This window comes from Sinocyclocheilus grahami, unplaced genomic scaffold (genome assembly GCF_001515645.1).
Source record: "Sinocyclocheilus grahami isolate Dianchi unplaced genomic scaffold, SAMN03320097.WGS_v1.1 scaffold100.1, whole genome shotgun sequence".
In the NCBI taxonomy this organism is placed as follows: domain Eukaryota; kingdom Metazoa; phylum Chordata; class Actinopteri; order Cypriniformes; family Cyprinidae; genus Sinocyclocheilus; species Sinocyclocheilus grahami.
Window position 1 is genome coordinate 671173 of NW_015505279.1, and position 19165 is coordinate 690337.

At 36.2% G+C, this 19165-nt stretch overlaps 1 protein-coding gene across 1 annotated transcript in view; it reads right to left on the reverse strand.

The window, feature by feature from the left end:
* map3k20a (mitogen-activated protein kinase kinase kinase 20a) overlaps window positions 1-19165 on the reverse strand; it is a 40708-nt gene that overhangs the window by 13575 nt on the left and 7968 nt on the right. Inside the window, exons 2-14 of the mRNA XM_016276280.1 lie at window positions 17440-17630; window positions 16132-16219; window positions 14560-14661; window positions 11589-11654; window positions 11486-11514; window positions 11241-11378; window positions 10492-10578; window positions 10347-10421; window positions 4313-4419; window positions 3983-4064; window positions 3506-3697; window positions 569-613; window positions 454-481 (exon numbers count right to left, since the gene is read on the reverse strand). Coding sequence (XP_016131766.1) covers window positions 454-481; window positions 569-613; window positions 3506-3697; window positions 3983-4064; window positions 4313-4419; window positions 10347-10421; window positions 10492-10578; window positions 11241-11378; window positions 11486-11514; window positions 11589-11654; window positions 14560-14661; window positions 16132-16219; window positions 17440-17598 — 1198 coding nt within the window. The 5' untranslated portion in view covers window positions 17599-17630. The remainder of the gene's footprint in view (window positions 1-453; window positions 482-568; window positions 614-3505; window positions 3698-3982; window positions 4065-4312; window positions 4420-10346; window positions 10422-10491; window positions 10579-11240; window positions 11379-11485; window positions 11515-11588; window positions 11655-14559; window positions 14662-16131; window positions 16220-17439; window positions 17631-19165) is intronic.

A 19165-nucleotide genomic window follows, 5' to 3' on the forward strand; every position in this document is an offset into this window, starting at 1 on the left:
CACACAGCACACACACACACACAGCACACACACACACACAGCGCACGCACACACAGAATGCACACACAGCACGCACACACACACACACACATCAAAAACACACGCACACACAGAACACACATACTCACGCACACACACACACAGACACAGCACAAACACACACACAGCACAAACACACACAGCACACACACACACACAGCACAAACACACACACACACAGCGCACACACACACACACACATACACATGCGCACGCTTATGTTTCTATCATAGCAGGGACTCTCACTTTCAGTCAGCTTCAGTTGACTGTATCAGTTCTTATTGCTTTTATACTGACCTAATGATCTTTTCCATTCTCTAACCCTATACCTAAAACACTATAACTATCAAAGAAACCATTCTGGACTATATATATATATATATATATATATATATATATGACGAAAAATCTCACCTTGAAAAATCTGCTCCATCCAGAATTGCTGTAAAGACAAATTCTGTTAAAAAAGAACAAAAACCTAAAAGTAAACTCTGATCAGATCATCTCTATTGAGAAATATTCTACCCACCACATGTTCTTCTGTCCAGGAGTGGATGGCCAGGTTTGGGAGAAGCTGTCAAACACAGACAGAAGAACACCTGTTAACTGACATTCAGCTAAATATTCAGCCAGTGTTAATATGGAGTACAGATTTATCAGTATTAACAACAAGAACGATTGAATACCCACAATCAATTGATCAACTTCTGATTCGGTCATAATACAGTATATGATGCTCACTTGTGATCCAAAAAAATAAATATGGGTATACAGTATAATCCCTCATTTGCATATGTGTAACAAATAATTTTAACAATAACTCTTGTTAGATGCTGTGAGGATGCTATCCTCAGCCTGTGTTTCCAACGTCTACTTTCTTTATTAGCAAATGTTGAAGCTTTTACAACATTAAAGTTAACATTTTGTCTTTATTATTTTGTTTTTGAATTACATTAACTATTAATAAAATGATGTGAAACTGTATCCCAGGTTATGTGATGACGTCATATTTTACCCTTTAAAGTAATATGTTTGTAATGAAGAAGCTGTGTTTTAGTACATTTCAAATATATTAACATTAAATTTAATATCATACAACATGCTACAGTTAAGCGCTTTACATGTGCTTTAGTATGTTAGTCAAGTGTCCTTTATTAAATTTGACAGTGTTACAAAGTGCACTTATTAAAAGTGTGTTTAGAAACATAGTCATGAAGACGTGCTTTCTTTAAATACACTTAAGCGGGCTTTTATTTCAGTAATACTATTGCACTAAGTACAGTTTTTTTTAATACTTTAATAGCCATTACAATTAAACTCTCCTTTTTTCACAAGTGAATACCAGACTTTACCTGAATTCATATTAGTGAAAGTCTGATTAGAGGAACAGATGTAATGCATTTCAGTTCTACTGGAAGACATATTGAAATACTCTTTCTTGCCCGTGTCTTTCATTCTCTCTCCCTCTCTTTCTTGATGGTGTGCGAGTTCCTCACAGTCTTCACACTGCTCAAATTGGCCAATCTTAATGTCAGTGAAATGTCAGTTGTTCGTAAGTGTGCGCTGTCCTCGCCACGCTGACATGCTGTTCTCTCTCGCTCTCCTCAGCATGTGGCTATACATCCACTTCATTTGCCATAAATAACATCCATAAGGACCCGGTGGGCGTCAAGCGGCCTCACCTAATACAGCCTTTACAGGGAATCAAGGAAAGTGACTGCTCTAACCTCCACAGCACACGACAGACCACTTACTTCCACTTAAAACTATTCTAAAAAACTGCATATTTTATCCAGCAAACAAATTATGTTCCTGATAGAACAAAAGATTGAAAAAGCACAAACACACTCAATCTAAATCCTAAACAATCCTGAATAAAAACAGTTAATTTTGATTAGACCTCTACCAGTGAAATGTTTGGGCTGAGTCTATTTTAAGTTATTATTAAGTTTCAAGACTTCTGCTTGAATGGTCAAATTAGCTTATAAACTGTGCCTGTCTTTACGAACACTAAAATGTTATTTTATATAACTGAATGAATAAGTAAAGCAATATACTGTATAAAAGCAGTTTGTGTTTTGATGAATTTGCTTATGATTAGTAAAAAATTAGTAGGTGTGTCCAAAATGTATTAGTGTATATTTAATTTAATAGTGTATATTTTTTAGGTTAACCCTTTAGCGCCCACGGTACACTGTGTGTTTTAGGCTAAGGGGTTAAAATATTTCTTAGGGTGCTAAATAAAGAGCTATCCTTATTAAGACGATAATTGCTCATTAATTATACTGAAATGATAAAATACTGCTTGGAAATTCATTTGAACCACACTATCCATCTTCTTCCTACGACCCATGATGATGCTTTGCGCAAATTATGGGAATAACTTCCGTTAAACTGTAGACAATCAGCAAAAGGTTCACTCTATGAATGCAATTATAAACATTTTCAAAAAGTGGAAACATTCCAGTAAACACAGCTAACAGGGATAAGAAGTGAAAAGACGATTACACTTTAAAGCATCTGTGTGAAAACAAACCTGCAAAGCGACGTGAGGATTTGGGGAGAAAAACAAGAGTGCATAGTGCATTCCAGTTCATTATTGGTGGGATATATCATAAACTAAATCAGGAGAGCAGACCACAAATTAACAGTATATGTTGTCTTTTGTCATATAGTTATCATATGTCATATAGTCATATTATGCCACAGATAATTTTGTTATATCACGTCACATTAAAATACCAAGTGTTACGTTATTCTTCTGGAACATTTACAACTTATTCAGTCAAACGGACAAATAAGGATTATTTATATTGCAACCTTATGATCTGAAACCTCTTCTGACCTTTAAATCAAAACATACTCAATATTTTATGACACCAATTACTGCTTTATTTAATCAGAATCTTATTTGTGTACTTTACCTTTATTTTATTAGAAGTAGGCCAACAGCGCCCCCTACGGAATTAAAACGCCTTACTGAACTGGGCTTTAGGACCTGGGGGAGGCTGCCGCTGCTACCGCTGCACGTGCTATTACTGTTTAATCTATCATACACGGAACGCGTCATTCTGTACGTGAATTCTCAGTTTTTATACAGCGATCCAAAGCAGTGAATCTAATTGCCATTCAGGCAAAACTTTGCTTACAGAATGAGACAAATTTCTTTTTTTTTTCATATCGGGCCGATTGCCGATATGTACATTTAAAACCATTATCGGCCGATTCTGATATCGGTTCGATAATATCATGCATCCCTAGTCCTAATCACTGTCATCGGATGAGTCAAACACAGCTAAGCTCAAAGGCATGGGGATCTTGTATCGGCAAAACATACCGGCACATTTTTTCATATCGGACTGATGCCGATATGTACATTTAAAGCCATTATCGGCCGATTCCAATATCGGTCAGATAATATCATGCATCCCTAGTCCTAATCACTGTCATCGGATGAGTCAAACACAGCTAAGCTCAAAGGCATGAGGATCTTGGAGGAGTTCAGATTGGCCTGTGGGTCCAGAGGAAACATCTGATCAAACTCCCTCATGATGGCCTGCAGCGCTCCATCACACGACATCTCTGAACTCACTTCCTCCGCCACACTCGAGTCAACAAACAACTCTGAGCTTAACGCTGCCGCCAGAGGAAGAAAGAACTGAGAGGACGAGGACAGATGACAACAGAACACAGAAAAAGTCAAAAGGACAAAGACAGGAAAAGAAGAAATGAAGGAAAGGAAATCAGTAACACAAGATTTGAACGGTGATTCAGAAAAGCAAAGCGTACAGCTGAAGACACACAACCACTGAAAAGTTTGCGCTTCCTTTTTTTGCAACACTTTAAATAGTCATGAAACAAGCTAATAATATTTCTGCTGTCATGTGTGTTTATTCATACATCGTTCCTGTAGCTCAAACAGTAAAGCACGGCACTCGCACACCAAGGGTGTGGTTTTGATCCACACGGAATATGTGATGTGGCCCACTTCCAGTCTTAATATAGCATCAAACACCCAGAACTTTCTAGACCACCAGTACACAAAATGTGTGAACAGACACGCATGGCAGTGTGTTAGAAATAAAATAAAAGTGTTATATTGTGTATTATATTATTACCTATTTAATTTTGCTTAAAACTTTGCAGTATTTAAACTTTAGTTTAATTTTGTGTTGCATTTTTGTGTAATGTAGTAACGCAAAAAAATCCATCAACTGGCAGGAATATGATACTGATACTTGTGCAGTATGTAATCATTAGTGAGTTACTGTACCTCCACTCTGCTTTATTGTGCAGGAAAGTGTTGCACTCATCAGGTAAGTGACTGTCGTTCCACATGGACTCCAGCGTGGACAGGATGTGTTTGAACAGCGGCCTGTCCTACAACACCATCAACAACATCTTCATTAAAACAGCAGCATTTCCCACAGAGACACGTCAAATCACTTTCTGAAATACTGAACTCAAGACTATGAAAATGTATACGCTGATGGTTGGCTCAAACAATTGCCTGGCCAATAAAAGCACACTCAAATTCTCGTCTTATCAATAAACAACACTACACCAAAATGCACCCTAATGAAAAAAAAGTGAAAAAGAAGTACACGTTATCATACTTTTAAAAAGAGTACTTATTACAGTAATAATATACTTAATACAGAGTTCTGGCATGAAACTCTAGATGGCGCAGTCCGATAGGTCTAACTCAATCTGACCTAATGACATCATTATCACATGGCACAGCTGATTGGTTCTCTCCTGTATCGGTAGCCAATGAGCTCGCTGCTCAACATTTAAATATATGATTGGTGCTAGCCGTAGCAGTTGCAGCTTGCTTCAGAAACCCTCCTCCTTCCCCAGCTCCACCTGTATAGAGCTGCTATGAGGTGATTCATGTACGCTATATGGGGTTATTCATGTATGTTATATTTGCAGCAGCAAAATTTCTTACATGCTCACAGCAGCATGTTGTGGATGTATTGGCAGTAGCAAGTCTCAGTATTAATCTATTTATATTTATATCTATTCCGCCAAGACCAAATACATTAACATTGTCATGTGTGCATTACCACGCCAATCCCTCCAAGAGTTGTCATGACAGAAATATACTTAAGTGCAAACTGAATGTAATGTTTTTGGACACCATGATAATTGCAATTCAATAAAAATTTATTATAGTTTAAATTGATATTAAATGCAATTAGCTGAATTACACATTTGTAATGATGAAGTTGCAATTTAGTACTTTTAAAATATATTAACTTTAAATGTAATATCAAAAATTATAATCAAGTACTTTACATGTGCTTTAGTATTATTTAAAATGTAATTTAAAACTTTTAGTTTTGACATTATTACAAAGTGCACTTTTTAAAAGTCTACTTAAGTGTGTTAAGAAACAGTCATGAACAGTGTTGGCCGTAACACATTACAAGTAATGCAAGTTATGTAATCTGATTACTTTTTTCAAGTAACTAGTAAAGTAACACATTACTTTTAAATTTACTTAAAAAATTAAGTTTAATTAAGTAACGCACGTTTTCTCATGTATTCACTGTCACCTCTCCTGTCCCCATGTTGAGAGAAATCGGGAGTGAGGCTTTTACAGTAGGGCTGGGCGATATGACGATATTATCGTATATCGACGATGTCTCATAAGTATCGCGATGTCAATGTCAACAGTCAGGTAACAGACGATTATCAACATTATCGGGGAAAAAAAGACAAATGATAAACCTAGCAAGTTGCAAAAAATATTTTACATAGCCCCATGGTCACCATACAGGTCTTTTTGCATGCAAGAATTAAATAATTTACTATGAGGGTTGGGAATCGAAAAGCTATTCCAATTTCGGAAATCAGATCAGATGCTTAAGGTCAGGAATCAAATTACTTGTTATAAAATTATACATTTCGATTCTGCTTCTCGATTCCTTTATGTGCATTTATTGTGATTTCAAAAGATTCAACTGCAAGAAGACGAAATATAACTCACTTCTAAACTCGCGCGCTGTTTACTGTGCTGAACACACACACACACACACACACACACACACACACACACAACGCACGCACAAAAGCCGCCTCTTATATACGCGAACACTGGACTGAGCTCTCTTTCTCGCATTCTTACACATTCGAATTGACAAATACACACAGAATTATATCAAAATATCCCATAAATACAATCGGTTATGTCTTAAGTGAACGTAAAGAGCTGAGAAAGAAAACATGCTCAACATGCAAGCGTTCGGAGTTTCAGCAGCCCAACACTGAATATTATATTGTGGGCGTTGTATTTTGATTAATAAAATAAAAATTCTAAAAATTACAATACAAAAATGAAATTTAAAAATTACCCTGCTTCTAAATAAATAAAGCAGTTATTTTTATTTCGTTAAAAACGGGCCAAAAGAGACCTCCGAACTAGTAGAATCCGTGTATCATTCGATCATTCGTTTTTTGATTTAATATTGAAAGTAGAAAAATGAGAAAACACCTCCTTTTTCATTTTTTCGTTTTTTTCCAAAAGACGAAAAACGAGAATTCAGCTTAAATTTTCGTTTTTCGTTCATAGGTGGAAAAATTAATAAACAGCTTGAATATTTGATTTCTACACGTGGGCGGGAATTAAACGCCCTTTCTGCTGATTTGTCAGCTGAAGATCAAACCGTGCCATCATCAGTTCTTTTTTATTGGAACTGTGTGAACTAGAGTGAATATTCACCTTAATGTTGTTCTAAAGGCTTATTACTTAATAACACAAAAATGTCCTGCTCGCACTTGCCAATTTAATGGCAGAGAATGGTGACTTTAGTATTTTTTATTTTTTTTTAAGCGGATGCATATCTGTCGTAAAATAATTCTATACATCTCGTGGCATATATTCCAAGCATTCTGAAGGTATTCTGAGGGTTTGGTGAGAAACAAACCGAAATGGCAAGTTATTATATTTTATGAAACTCTTGCATTGCAGTGCAAGTGCACAGCAGCTCATGCAAGTGCATATCCTTTTGAGATATCAATTATAATCAATTTTAATAAAACACAAGACTACATAATATAACTCTAACAGTAGGCTATTTAATATCTGTTGTTCCCTCGGTTGTCAGTCAGAATGACAGTTCTTGCGTGAACATAGGCCTATATATACCCAAGCCAATTTATTATTCTTTCCTTTATGTCTTACTGTTTAAAATATTTATTTTGAAACAAATTAATTAATTTCTTAATTAAACAAACAAACAGACTTACTGGGTGAGCAGGGTAGGCTAAGACAGCTGTCATATCATACCCTGCCATGCCCAGCTGATGCAAATAATAGAATTTATATCTACACAGAAGAAAGTCCTGCCTAGACTCTGCCCCGGTATGAGTTGTGTCCAGCTATTCATTAGCCTGTTTGTTTGATGAAAAAAGATGAAATGTAGTTGCAATAAATGCGTTAAGAATCCATACAACTGCAGCAGTGGAGGACTATTATTCTGCTGCGCGATACTGCAGAAGAACTGATGACGGCACGGTTTGATCTTCGGCTGACCAATCAGCAGAAAGGGCGTTTAATTCCCGCCCATATGTAGAAATCGAATATTCAAGCTGTTTATTCATTTTTCCACCAAAGAACGAAAAACGAAAATTTAAGCTGAATTCTCGTTTTTCGTTTTTTCAAAAAAACGAAAAACCGAAAAAGGAGCCGTTTTCTAATTTTTCTACTTTCAATATTAAATCAAAAAACGAATGATCGAATGATACACGGATTTAGTAGGCTACCAGAAAGGGGAAAAAAACCTTAACGTTTTTGCTCAGAATTTGTTTTTAATCCCTGCATGATTTTAGTCATACATGATAAATATCAAATACGTTATAGCTTGACTACAAGTTTAAAAACAACGCTGCAATTGTTATAATTAAGGAAATTAAACTCACCATCATGAAATGTGTCTACACAGGCGATAATGCCAAAAGAAAGAGAAACATCGAAAAATAGGCATATTTGATTTAAGACATTATTATATGACATCAACATGTATTTATCATTCTTACAATCGCTGCTAGAATGTCCAAATTCACCATGATGAACTTAGAATTGGGTTCTATTATTATGTTCTCCTAACAAAACGAAATTCATTTCAAACAAAAATTTTATAAGAACAAAGTGGAAATTATTAGCAACAGCAAAGCTAATGTTTTCTGTTAGTTTAAGCACAAACTAAGAAAAGTAAAACCAAACTTTGTGGCAATAATTAAGACCAAACTGAACATGGTGTGTGTTTATGGTGCATGCCGGCAATGTTGTTGTTGGCAAACTCTTATGGAGGTGGGGCTTAGGTAGACGATATTATCGGATATCGCGATATATTTTAAAGGCGATTATCGATACAATATTTTTGACATATCGCCCAGCCCTACTTTACAGTTGCCAAAAATATAACTTCTGTCTGGACCACTATCGTCAAAATGATAGATACTTAGCATAAAGTTTGGCGGTATGGTTCTGTTCTGGGCAAAAACCTCCCTGCCATCCATGCAGCCTGTCATGAATGAGCAGGGAGAGCAGCAATAATAACCCCCCCTAGGGTTAACAGAACAGAACAAGGCAGATATCATTAATGTACTTAATGATATTTAAGTGTAACACTTTATTCAAGATAAAGGAGTCTGATTAGCAAGGAATATCAGAAAGTCAAGTCCTGACTGTGGCGGAAGGAGGAGCTGGGGATGGAGGAGGGTAATTTGCTCCGGAGCAAGCTGAAAAGCTGCTGAATAATACTGAATAGTGCTTATATTGGAATGCCTCGACAGGTGTCGTATTCCTATAGGTAGATGTGATCAGCTGAGAATCAGCTGATGCAAGCTTGACTCATGTGACCTGCCAGAACTAACGCTAACGCTTAATTTTGGGGTTTTTTGTTATTAAAAAAAATAAGCAAGCCCAGCTTATGAGACAAAAAGTAACAATGCATTACCTTCCATAAAAAGTAACTAAGTAACGCAATTAGTTACTTTTTTATGGAGTAATGCAATATTGTAATGCATTAGTTCTAAAACGTACTTTCCCCAAAACTGGTCATGAAAGTGTCTCTCTTTAAGTATACTTAAGTAGCTTTTTATTTCATTAATATTATAATATCTGAAATTATTTTTTAACAATAATACTTTTAACAATGGAAGTACACTTCAAGTGCACATCCAATACAACTTTGCACTTCTTTTTCCACAAGGGCTTGTGAGGTTGAAGCGTTTCATACAACCAGCAGACTATGACACATTAACAGCATTTTCAATTAAAGCGCCGGCAAACATGAATTTATGAAGCTCACTAGAATGAGTGTGAGTGCTCAGAGGAGATGTGCCACCTGACAGACTGAAACTGAGAGGGGAAAAAAAGCCCTGACATGAACTTTGATTGGATAAATTAAAAATGTCAGGATAAGAGACAGTCATATATTAATAAAGACAGCGGTTATTAATGTCCTGACCAAACAGCATGTCTTATCTATTACTCATGCATTAATGTTTTTCACTTTAACGTGGAGTAAATACCAATCTACATAAGCACTGCATAATTACTATATTAGTATACTGCAACATATTACTACTGCTCTACAATGCATGCAATTATCTAAGGTTTATTGTATGTTTGCATAGAATTTATACTATATTTGCTAAATATGATCTCATAAGATAATCATACTGTAAAAGAGTTGATTCACTTGATGTTCAAAACCTGAATGACCTTCTTTCTTCTGTGGAACATTAAAAATATGTTGAACCAATATTCCGTTGGTAACCAATCAGTTTTGCTAAGCATTTACTTCCATTGTATGAGCAAAACATTTCTTGAAAAAGTCTTCATGTCACACAGAGGAAATTCATTCATACAGTTTTGGAACATCATAAGGGAACACGATGAGCTTTTATTTTGGCGGGTTGCTGACAAGCAAGTATAAGCTCTGTCAGTTTCAGCGCATCAGTGAGTGAAATGTCACAGTTTTGCATTTTCCTGGCAGCACGTAGCCTAGATTTAATCTCTCAGTTTGAATGGAAATCTTATACAGTATTAAAGTTAATACAGTATGTGAGCACATAGAGTAGGAGAGAAGCAAATAAATGTAAAAGGCTGAAACTAGGCAGAATGTATACGACTGTATATAATTAGCGTATGACGTTATCTAGAGACATTTAGCAACTTTTCGAGCAGGCCTTAGCTGTTTTCCATTGAATGGCAGCAGTGGTTTAGTCTGTGGTCATAATCTATGACATGACTTCATTTACACATCAAGTTAAACATGTATTTGTTGTCTTACTTTCGGTTCCGTCCCCCAGCAGCTTCTCATCAGACAGGCGAAACTGGCAGGGCAGCTACTGGGAATCGTCAGCCTCTGCAAAACACACATGAAACATGTCATAAATAATCAGAGTCAGAAGTGCGGTCGGTCACACGGCCTTTACCTCGCTCTTCTCCACCACCAGCCAGGCCACCTGCAACCCCTCCAGACCTTTGAAGGGAACTTCACGAGTCAACATCTCCCAGAGGACCTGAAAGAAACACACTTATGATTCAAAGTGTGCATCAAACAACTGACTACACAGTGCAACCACACTCTGAAAAAAATTATAATTTGGACCAAAACATTTTTTTTCTCAAATGATATTGATGTTTGGTTCAAACCTTAAATTTAGATGTAATATTGTTCAAAACATTATTTTTCTAAAGACAAAAAAAATACATTCATAGAAAGTAAAAAGGTCATTTATTGTAAAGACCATAAATCATATTTATAGCCATAAGCCTTATGCAGGACAATATAATATTTATATATAATATATAATATAACTATAAAAAAGGCTAAATTATATATTATCACTTAAGATAAATCTAAAAATGTGTTGTTAGTCAATGTTTAATTCAGTTTATTTACTAAGTAAAGACAACTTTGAAAGTCCTTAATGTTTATTGAGATGTCTTTTTTTTAAATATGTTATATGGACTATCAAATATTAATATATGTGTTAATAGTATGTGTTTTTCACATCATTACGCTGGTGTCAAGCAAAAACACTATTTAAACAAAATAAAAAAAACAAGTGTAAATCAGAAACCATGAGTTTCAATTTAAATAAATAAACGAGACGGTCGTTTCACATTTTTCAGTGCTTTTTTGCAGCTAGAAGCATCACAGTGACGTTCGCACACTCACCACTCCGTACGAGTACGTGTCGCAGGTCTCAGACACAGGAAGGCTCTGGATGACTTCAGGGGCCATCCAGGGAAACGTGCCCACCAGAGACATGTGGGTGGTGTGAGAATGAAACTTAGACGCCCCGAAATCACAGATCTGAGGACATGAAGAGCCCAATTAACTAGCAGGTCGATTTTTCATCTTTGACTAATAACATATAGACAGCTTGGTTCTGTTTGTATGAACAGACAGTCATCATGTACCTTGGGTACAGCATCTGCCGTCAACACAACTGGAATGAAAACACAGAGGTGGTCAGGCCAAAGAAAATATAGCATCAGATATATATAGAGAGAACTGTTATACCATTTCGGGACTTGAGGTCTCTGTGAATGACTGTAAACGGGGCCTCAGCGTGCAGATAATGCATGCCTATAAGAGAAAACACACAAATTGAGAGAGTTTGATTTTGAAATAGTAATTATTTTACTGAAGGAATGGAACATATGTTGCTTCTCCTGTTTCTCAGTGTGTAGAAACACACAGGAAATGTGTTTACAGTAGTGTGCTTACAAAGGAGGCCTAGCAGGCATGTTTAAACGCTAAAATCAAGCTTGTGTTCTTGTTAGTGTGCTTCTATAATGTCCTTTTCTAGGCAGACAAACTTGTGGTTAAACATTACACTTTCAATGCTTGTCTGGTGTTGTTTGCTCCGTGTAAACAGTGATTTATGAATACAGATTGAAAGCAAACGGGTCCCTTTCTCGCAGATTTGAAAGATCAGATATAACAAGATTGGTAACTGATTATATCACACCAGTGTCATATTGCCATGTGTAATGTTCACCCAAACACGGCAACATATTTCACTTGAGTATGTGAAGGCAGAGTTTCTTCAAGAGGCACATGCATGAATGTAAACAGTTTGTTTTCTCTCACAGGTCAAGTCTGGTCAGAGAAACAGCTGGAAGTTAAAGTTAGTTAAACTGTAATAATGTTTACAGCCCTGCTGGCCTTAACTGGTTTAAGCTGGTCAGAGTGGTTGTTCAGATGGTTTGCCAGTCTAAGCAGCACCAGAAACCCCACCAAAATCATAGAAACACATCAGCATGACCAGGACGGGAGGCCTGGTCTCCTCTAAGTATGAACCGCACGCTTGTAATGCATTGGTATGTTCCTGTCCTTATTAGGGATATGCGAGACTTGCCAACTAAATCTTGAAATCTGAAACATTTTGTGTAGGCTATGTCAAACTAGCATATAACAATTAAGCTTATTGTATAGGCTTGTTATTCTACCGGTCATATCTTTTTAAAAAAAGAGAAACATTACGAATGAAACTTACCCGACAACAACAGATCCTATATCAAAATCCTAATGAATAGAATACCATTAAATAATGTGATTTTGCCACCTGTCATGTGTAGACACTTTCAACAATTACAACAATGTGCTAACTAACATTTATTTGACAAACTTTGTTTATAAGTATAGTGGGTTTCTAGTAGGGATGCACCGATACCACTTTTTCCAGTACTCGCCCGATACCGATACTTTTATTTTTGGTACTTGCCGATACCGAGTACCGATACCAATATTTTTATTGCATTTGTAATTTCTTTTAATATTGGGTACAGAAACCAAAAGAGTATGTATAATGTTAGTTGGTTAACTTCATTTATCAAATAGATACAGTCAAACCCAAATTTATTCAGACACCAACATTTCTCACATTATCACAGTTTATTCTCTATAGTTTAGAAAAATTATTCGGTCTGAATAATTTTTGGTCCCAAATGTGCATCAATTTTACTGGTAGTCCACCGTATGAAGAATTTTTTGGTATGATTTGTCACAGTTTACTTTATTTTGCTATCCTCACTTACATAAATGAACTATAGTGTCCTGCACCCACTAGTAAAAAAATATCAAAAATTATATCTGGTCTCTGAATCACTTTTGGTTTCACTGTATATCCTTCTGTTATTTTCACACTTGATTATGCCCATTAAAATGTATTTTACAAGTTTTTGTTACTTTCACTGTTCATTTTTTTGCTCTGTGGTACATCATCTTTAATTTAATAGCATTAGAGCTGATCCAATGCAGCGGCTCAGTACTGTAATCACACGCTTTGCTGTAATAATGCAGGGAACCACTCGTTATAAATCTCCTAACTGTGATATTTTCCGAAATGTTTTCATCTGAAACGTGCTGTGATTTATATTCCAAAGCCTCTCATATATTGCAGAAACACTCAAGCAAAACACGCGTGCAAGTAGACTGATGCAGAATAGTACAGCCTAGCGTATTTCACACAGTATGCTAGATTCACTTTCGCCAGAAAGTCGTGTATGCCTAAGGTTGAAAATAAATTATGTTTATAGTGAATGCCCCTATGAATGGTCTTATTTTTATGATTCAGTTTTAATCCAAATGATGCGTGTGCTAAGTCAGCGAACATCAAAAATCATATAACAGAAGTGCGCGCTCTCTCTCCCTCTCTCTCTCTCTCCCTACCGTTTAGTAACTTGTGCATTGTTTTACTTGTTTTTTTACATATCCACCCGAACTACAAACTTTCCAGTGATGTCTGTGAGAAAGATATATTCACTCGACAAGCTCGCGCATCTGCGCCGCCGCGCGCTCAATCCACTCAGCGTGCTTTGTTTATCAGCTCGCGCACATCAGCTATACAGGCGTTAACACTGAATGTTTAACGTTATATTCATTGCATACATATACTTCGTAGTAGACATACTTAACTCCATTCTGCTGTCTGTTGTTGGTGTTTCTTTGTTTGAATATGGGGCTTAACACATGCTGTGTGGTATCGGCATTTGGTATCGGGGCATTTTAACGAGTACGAGTATGAGTACAGGAGCTCAGTATCGGACCCGATACCAGTATCGGTATCGGTGCATCCCTAGTTTCTACTTATTATTTCAGCAATGTCTATTGATTCAGCTTATTTTAATAAATATATCTATATTAGCTAAAGTTGATTGAGTGAATGCAAGTTTAGCGTAATGTAATGCATATTTCAGCAGGATTCAATATGGGATTTGACTGTCTGATTCATTGATTAAGTAGGCTATTTCAGATGTATTGCTTACACAAACAGTTTTTTTCAGTCGACTAGTCTGTTACAAAATCTCCGCTTAAACATTACTGAAATTAGCTGTGGGGCACATCCCTAGTCCTTATGGTTACATTTTCAAAACAGTATAAGCATTTCTGCGAGACTTCCAGTGTAAGTGTGTTTTGTTGTGCATTTAATCTCTTCTACTTTTTTTTTTCTTTCTTCAATTTATGTGTGTGAGAGTGTATATAATACCTTTAGCAATGTCCATTGCCCAGGTCATAATCTGCTTCATACTGATGTCTTCACTCTCGGCACTGGACAGATAGTCAAAGAGAGATCCACAGCTGGCATACTCTACCATAACACAAACACACACATACATAGAATGTAAATTAAAATGCAAAAAAACTAGTAAAAATTGCACTGGGCAGGAGTTTCATATATATATATATATATATATATATATATACAGTATAATTATAGCCCTGTTACAAGTTGATTTATAACAAGTCTCTAAATTATATTATTAAATACTATTAAATTAATATTAATAAATTATTTTAAAATATTATATAAAATACTGTTTTAAATTAAAAAATAAAATAAAAAAGTAAAAGCATGTCACACTATACAACGTGTTCCCAAAAGAATGCAAACTACTCAAATATAGAGACATACCACTAACATTTGTGACCCTGGAGCACAAAAGCAGTGTTAAGTCGCTGGGGTATATTTGTAGCAATAGCCAAAAATACATTGTATGGGTCAAAATTATGGATTTTTCTTTTATGCCAAAAATCATTAGGCTATTAAGTAAAGATCATGTTCCATGAAGATATTTTGTAAATTTCCTACCGTAAATATATCAAAACTTAATTTTTGATTAGTAATATGCATAGCTAATAACTTTATTTGGACAGCTTTAAAGGGGATTTTCTCAATATTTAGATTTTTTTTGCACCCTCAGATTCCAGATTTTCAAATAGTTGTATCTCTGCCACATATTGTACTATCCTAACAAACCATACATCAATGAAAAACGTATTTATTCGGCTTTCAGATGATGTATAAATCTCAATTTCATGACATTGACCCTTATGACTGGTTTTGTGGTCCAGGGTCACATATGACTTAATATTCATGAATACTGTATGTTTAGCTTTGCTTTAGGTCACCGTGAGCACACATCAGATAATGGTCAGATTATCAGGCTCAAACAGAGATACACACACACACACACACACAGAGGGGAAATTAATAACCTCACGGACAAAGCTGAGCTGGTCATAAACAGCACCTTCACCTGCTCTTATTACATTTACTTTTCATAAAGAGAGACTCGACGCTCTCTCAGCACTGCAGACCAACGGCTCTTTACAAAGCACTTTATGATCTTTTCGCTCAGCAGGATCCGGGGGCACCTAGATCGGACCGAAAGGGCACTTCAACTGGTCTTAGAGAAAACTGAGAAATTTGCATTTCCTGAAGGAAGTACCAGTGCTTGCAAGTCGGCAAAAACAAATCATTAGACAGAGACAGGTATGACACTGACATGTAATATCGAGAATAGATATACAAAATAATTGAAAAATCATTTTCCTAAAGTAGAGTATTTAGAATAAAGAGAAAGGAATTATTTTTATTAAAAAGACTGAAATGATCTACAAAACAAAGTCTGTATGTTAATCATTCCAGCTGAATTAATTGCAGAAGATTGTGGATAATAATAAAAAAGCATGTGTTTATGGAATATCACTACAGCCCTGCCTTGCAAACACTGTAATAAATGCTGCGTTTCAGAGTGAAGAGTCATGTTTGACTGACCTGTAACAATTCCATAGTTGGGCGCTTCCAGAACCGCTCCATAAAACTGGATGATGTTTCGATGACTGAGAACACTTAAAATATCTGCCTGGAAATACAGCCAACACAAAGATTACAACAACATCAAAACGAGGAAATATTCATTATATCTCTATATAATTTTCCTAATTGCATACACAAATGTTTCATTACAAATAATGATATTGTCAGCATAACAATTAACTCTATAAAACCTACTGTGTCATGTTTGATACACACTTTTCTAAGGCCTCTAAATGATCGACATAATCACAACTTTGTTGTACACAGTTCACTACTTGCCTTCTGTCGTCTGATTGATAGTTGATACTTTTTTTTAGCAAGTAAAAGAGTTTGTAATTGAATTGTAAAACTGGCAGGTTGTGCGGTCCACATGTCTTTTAGCTGTGAAATCTTTATTGATTTGTATAAAGTAAATGTAAGGATAACTTTTATACGGTTAGTAATGAACAACTACTGGACTGAAGCATCATATTTTAGAAAAATCCTGTTCGAATGTGAGTATGTGATGTTCATCTCTCATCATCATTGCATTGCATTATATGTTTGGCACACCGAATAAAACCCACACAGATTTGATCATAAAACTAAGCATTTAGATATAATCATCTAAGACATATTACTGAAAAATGTAGAGTAACTACTCATATTTATATGCATTTATGTAGCTAAGTAAACTGTTATAAAGATCGCTGAGTTACATTACAAGCTGTCAGAATTTCATCTTAATTTTTTTTGTTTTTCTGCTCCTCCATATTCTCCTATATCATACTATATGAACCATAAAAGCCTGATGTAATGTCAAATATGACCATATTAGATTTGAACAAATTTAACAAACATTTTTGGAAGAGCGCCACTTATATGAAGTGAATCATATGAATTTTGAGTCTTACTGGCGATACTTTTGTGCGATTTTACTAACTCCTTTGGCAGTTTCTCCACCAAACTATATTTTAATCTTATTTTTTTCTCGACCAAAATGCAACCAAAGCCATTATGCTCTAAAATCACCACGTGAAGAACAAAGACAACAATTAATCTAGCACTTAAAAGTAAATACGCTTCACCCCAAAGACAAACACTGCACTCAGCTGAAACTAATATGACTTAATTATCTGACAATTTTCTCTTAAAGACACAGTCTATGAATTTCCGTTCACAAAAGCTGCTCGGACTGGAGTCGACACACAGAGAGGCAATTAAAATGATTATCACACTGACAATTAAAGCATGTGTATGAAAAGCTGGGGCGACTCTCACTCCCACCTCTTTTTCAATCTTCAGAAGCTTTTTCACCGCCACCTCTTTGTCCTGCGAGAGCCAGCGGGCGCGATACACGCTCCCGAAACTCCCGCCGCCGCAGTTCTCGTAGAAGAGGATGTCATCGAATCTGATTTGCACAAAGGAGGCGCCCAGAGATGCCATGGCATAATGGCACTTCGAAACACGCTTCTCTCCTGAAGAACGAAGAAAAGAGGAGAGGATGAGAAGAGAGCGAGGGATGAGAGATGTTGTGATTTGATCTGCCACTGAGAGAACTGCTCACTTTTACTCCAGTGAACACACACACACACACACACACGCGCCGCGAGCTGTCAGACAGAATCCACTCACTTACTCTAACAAGTTTTGCTCAAGCGTCACAGGCTGGTGTGTGAACGCGCTGTGTGTGTGTTTATGTGTTTTTGTGACGGCACCCATTCACTGCAGAGGATCCATTGCTGAGCAAGTGATGCAATGCTACATTTCTCCAAATCTGATGAAGAAACAAACTCATCTACATCTTGGATGACCTGAGAGTGAGTAAGTTTTTAGCAAATGTTCTTTTTTTGGGTGAACTATTGTTTAAATCAGCAGACTTCATAACAACAAGGTTCAAGGTTTGGCGTATGATCAACAAACGGACACTCCCTCCCTGCTGCCTGCCTCTCTGCAGATGTATGAGGCTGATATTCCTCTGGCTTGTCAATGTTTTACAGGGAATTCCTCATATCTGCAATCAGAGCACATGACACGAGCTCATCCACACACTCATACTGATCTGAGATCAGCTGACAGCAGACTACTACTACTAGTGTACATCATATCAGCAGGCACCTCTTGTTAAACCAAAGTTCGCTTAATTGCATTGAATGTGCACATGTAGTCTACTTTAAATCTTAAAAGTATATTTTTATTAAAAACTATACATACAATATAATATTAACTAAATAAAAGGCCATTTAAGTGTACTTAAAGACAGTTCACGTTTATGACTATGACTCTATCAGGTACAGTGCATGCCAAATTTTCTCAAAGAAAAACAAAACTCTAATGCTGTAAAATATACATGAGAGTCAGTTGGTACTACTGAAGTTACATATTAATATTTCTACTTCAATTCGTTTTTTTTGAAATATAAACATTTAAATGGTGGCTGCCATAAAAACTTGATGGATTTATTCAAACATAAATTAAACATTGAAGAACAGTAAAAAATATAATGAATATGTTATATGGTGCATATATTAAAGGGGTCCTATTATGCTTTTTCACTTTTTCAACTTTAGTTAGTCTGTAATGTTGCTGTTTGAGCATAAAAAAGATCTGCAAAGTTACAAAGCTCAAAGTCCACTTCAAAAGGAGACATTTTATTGAACAGAAATCACTTTTCAGAAACTACAACGAACTAATCGTTTGGAATACATCGCATATTTTCCGGGATTTGTGATATCACAAATATCGACGAATGGGACGAGACCTGGTTGAGCTGCACTAGACAAGGCATAAGTGTTATCACTATGTCGGAGACACGCTAGCTTTCCCAAGGCAGACGAACTTAGAGTGGTTACGATCATACGGGTTTAAATCATGCTCAAATTTATTTGATATTGACGCAATATTTACACCGAAGCTCGCAGGCGGCTATGGTAAGGGGCGTGACATTTCCCGACCAGGGGCCGAGTGGAGCCAATCACAACACACACTGGCCCAGCTAACCAATCACAACACA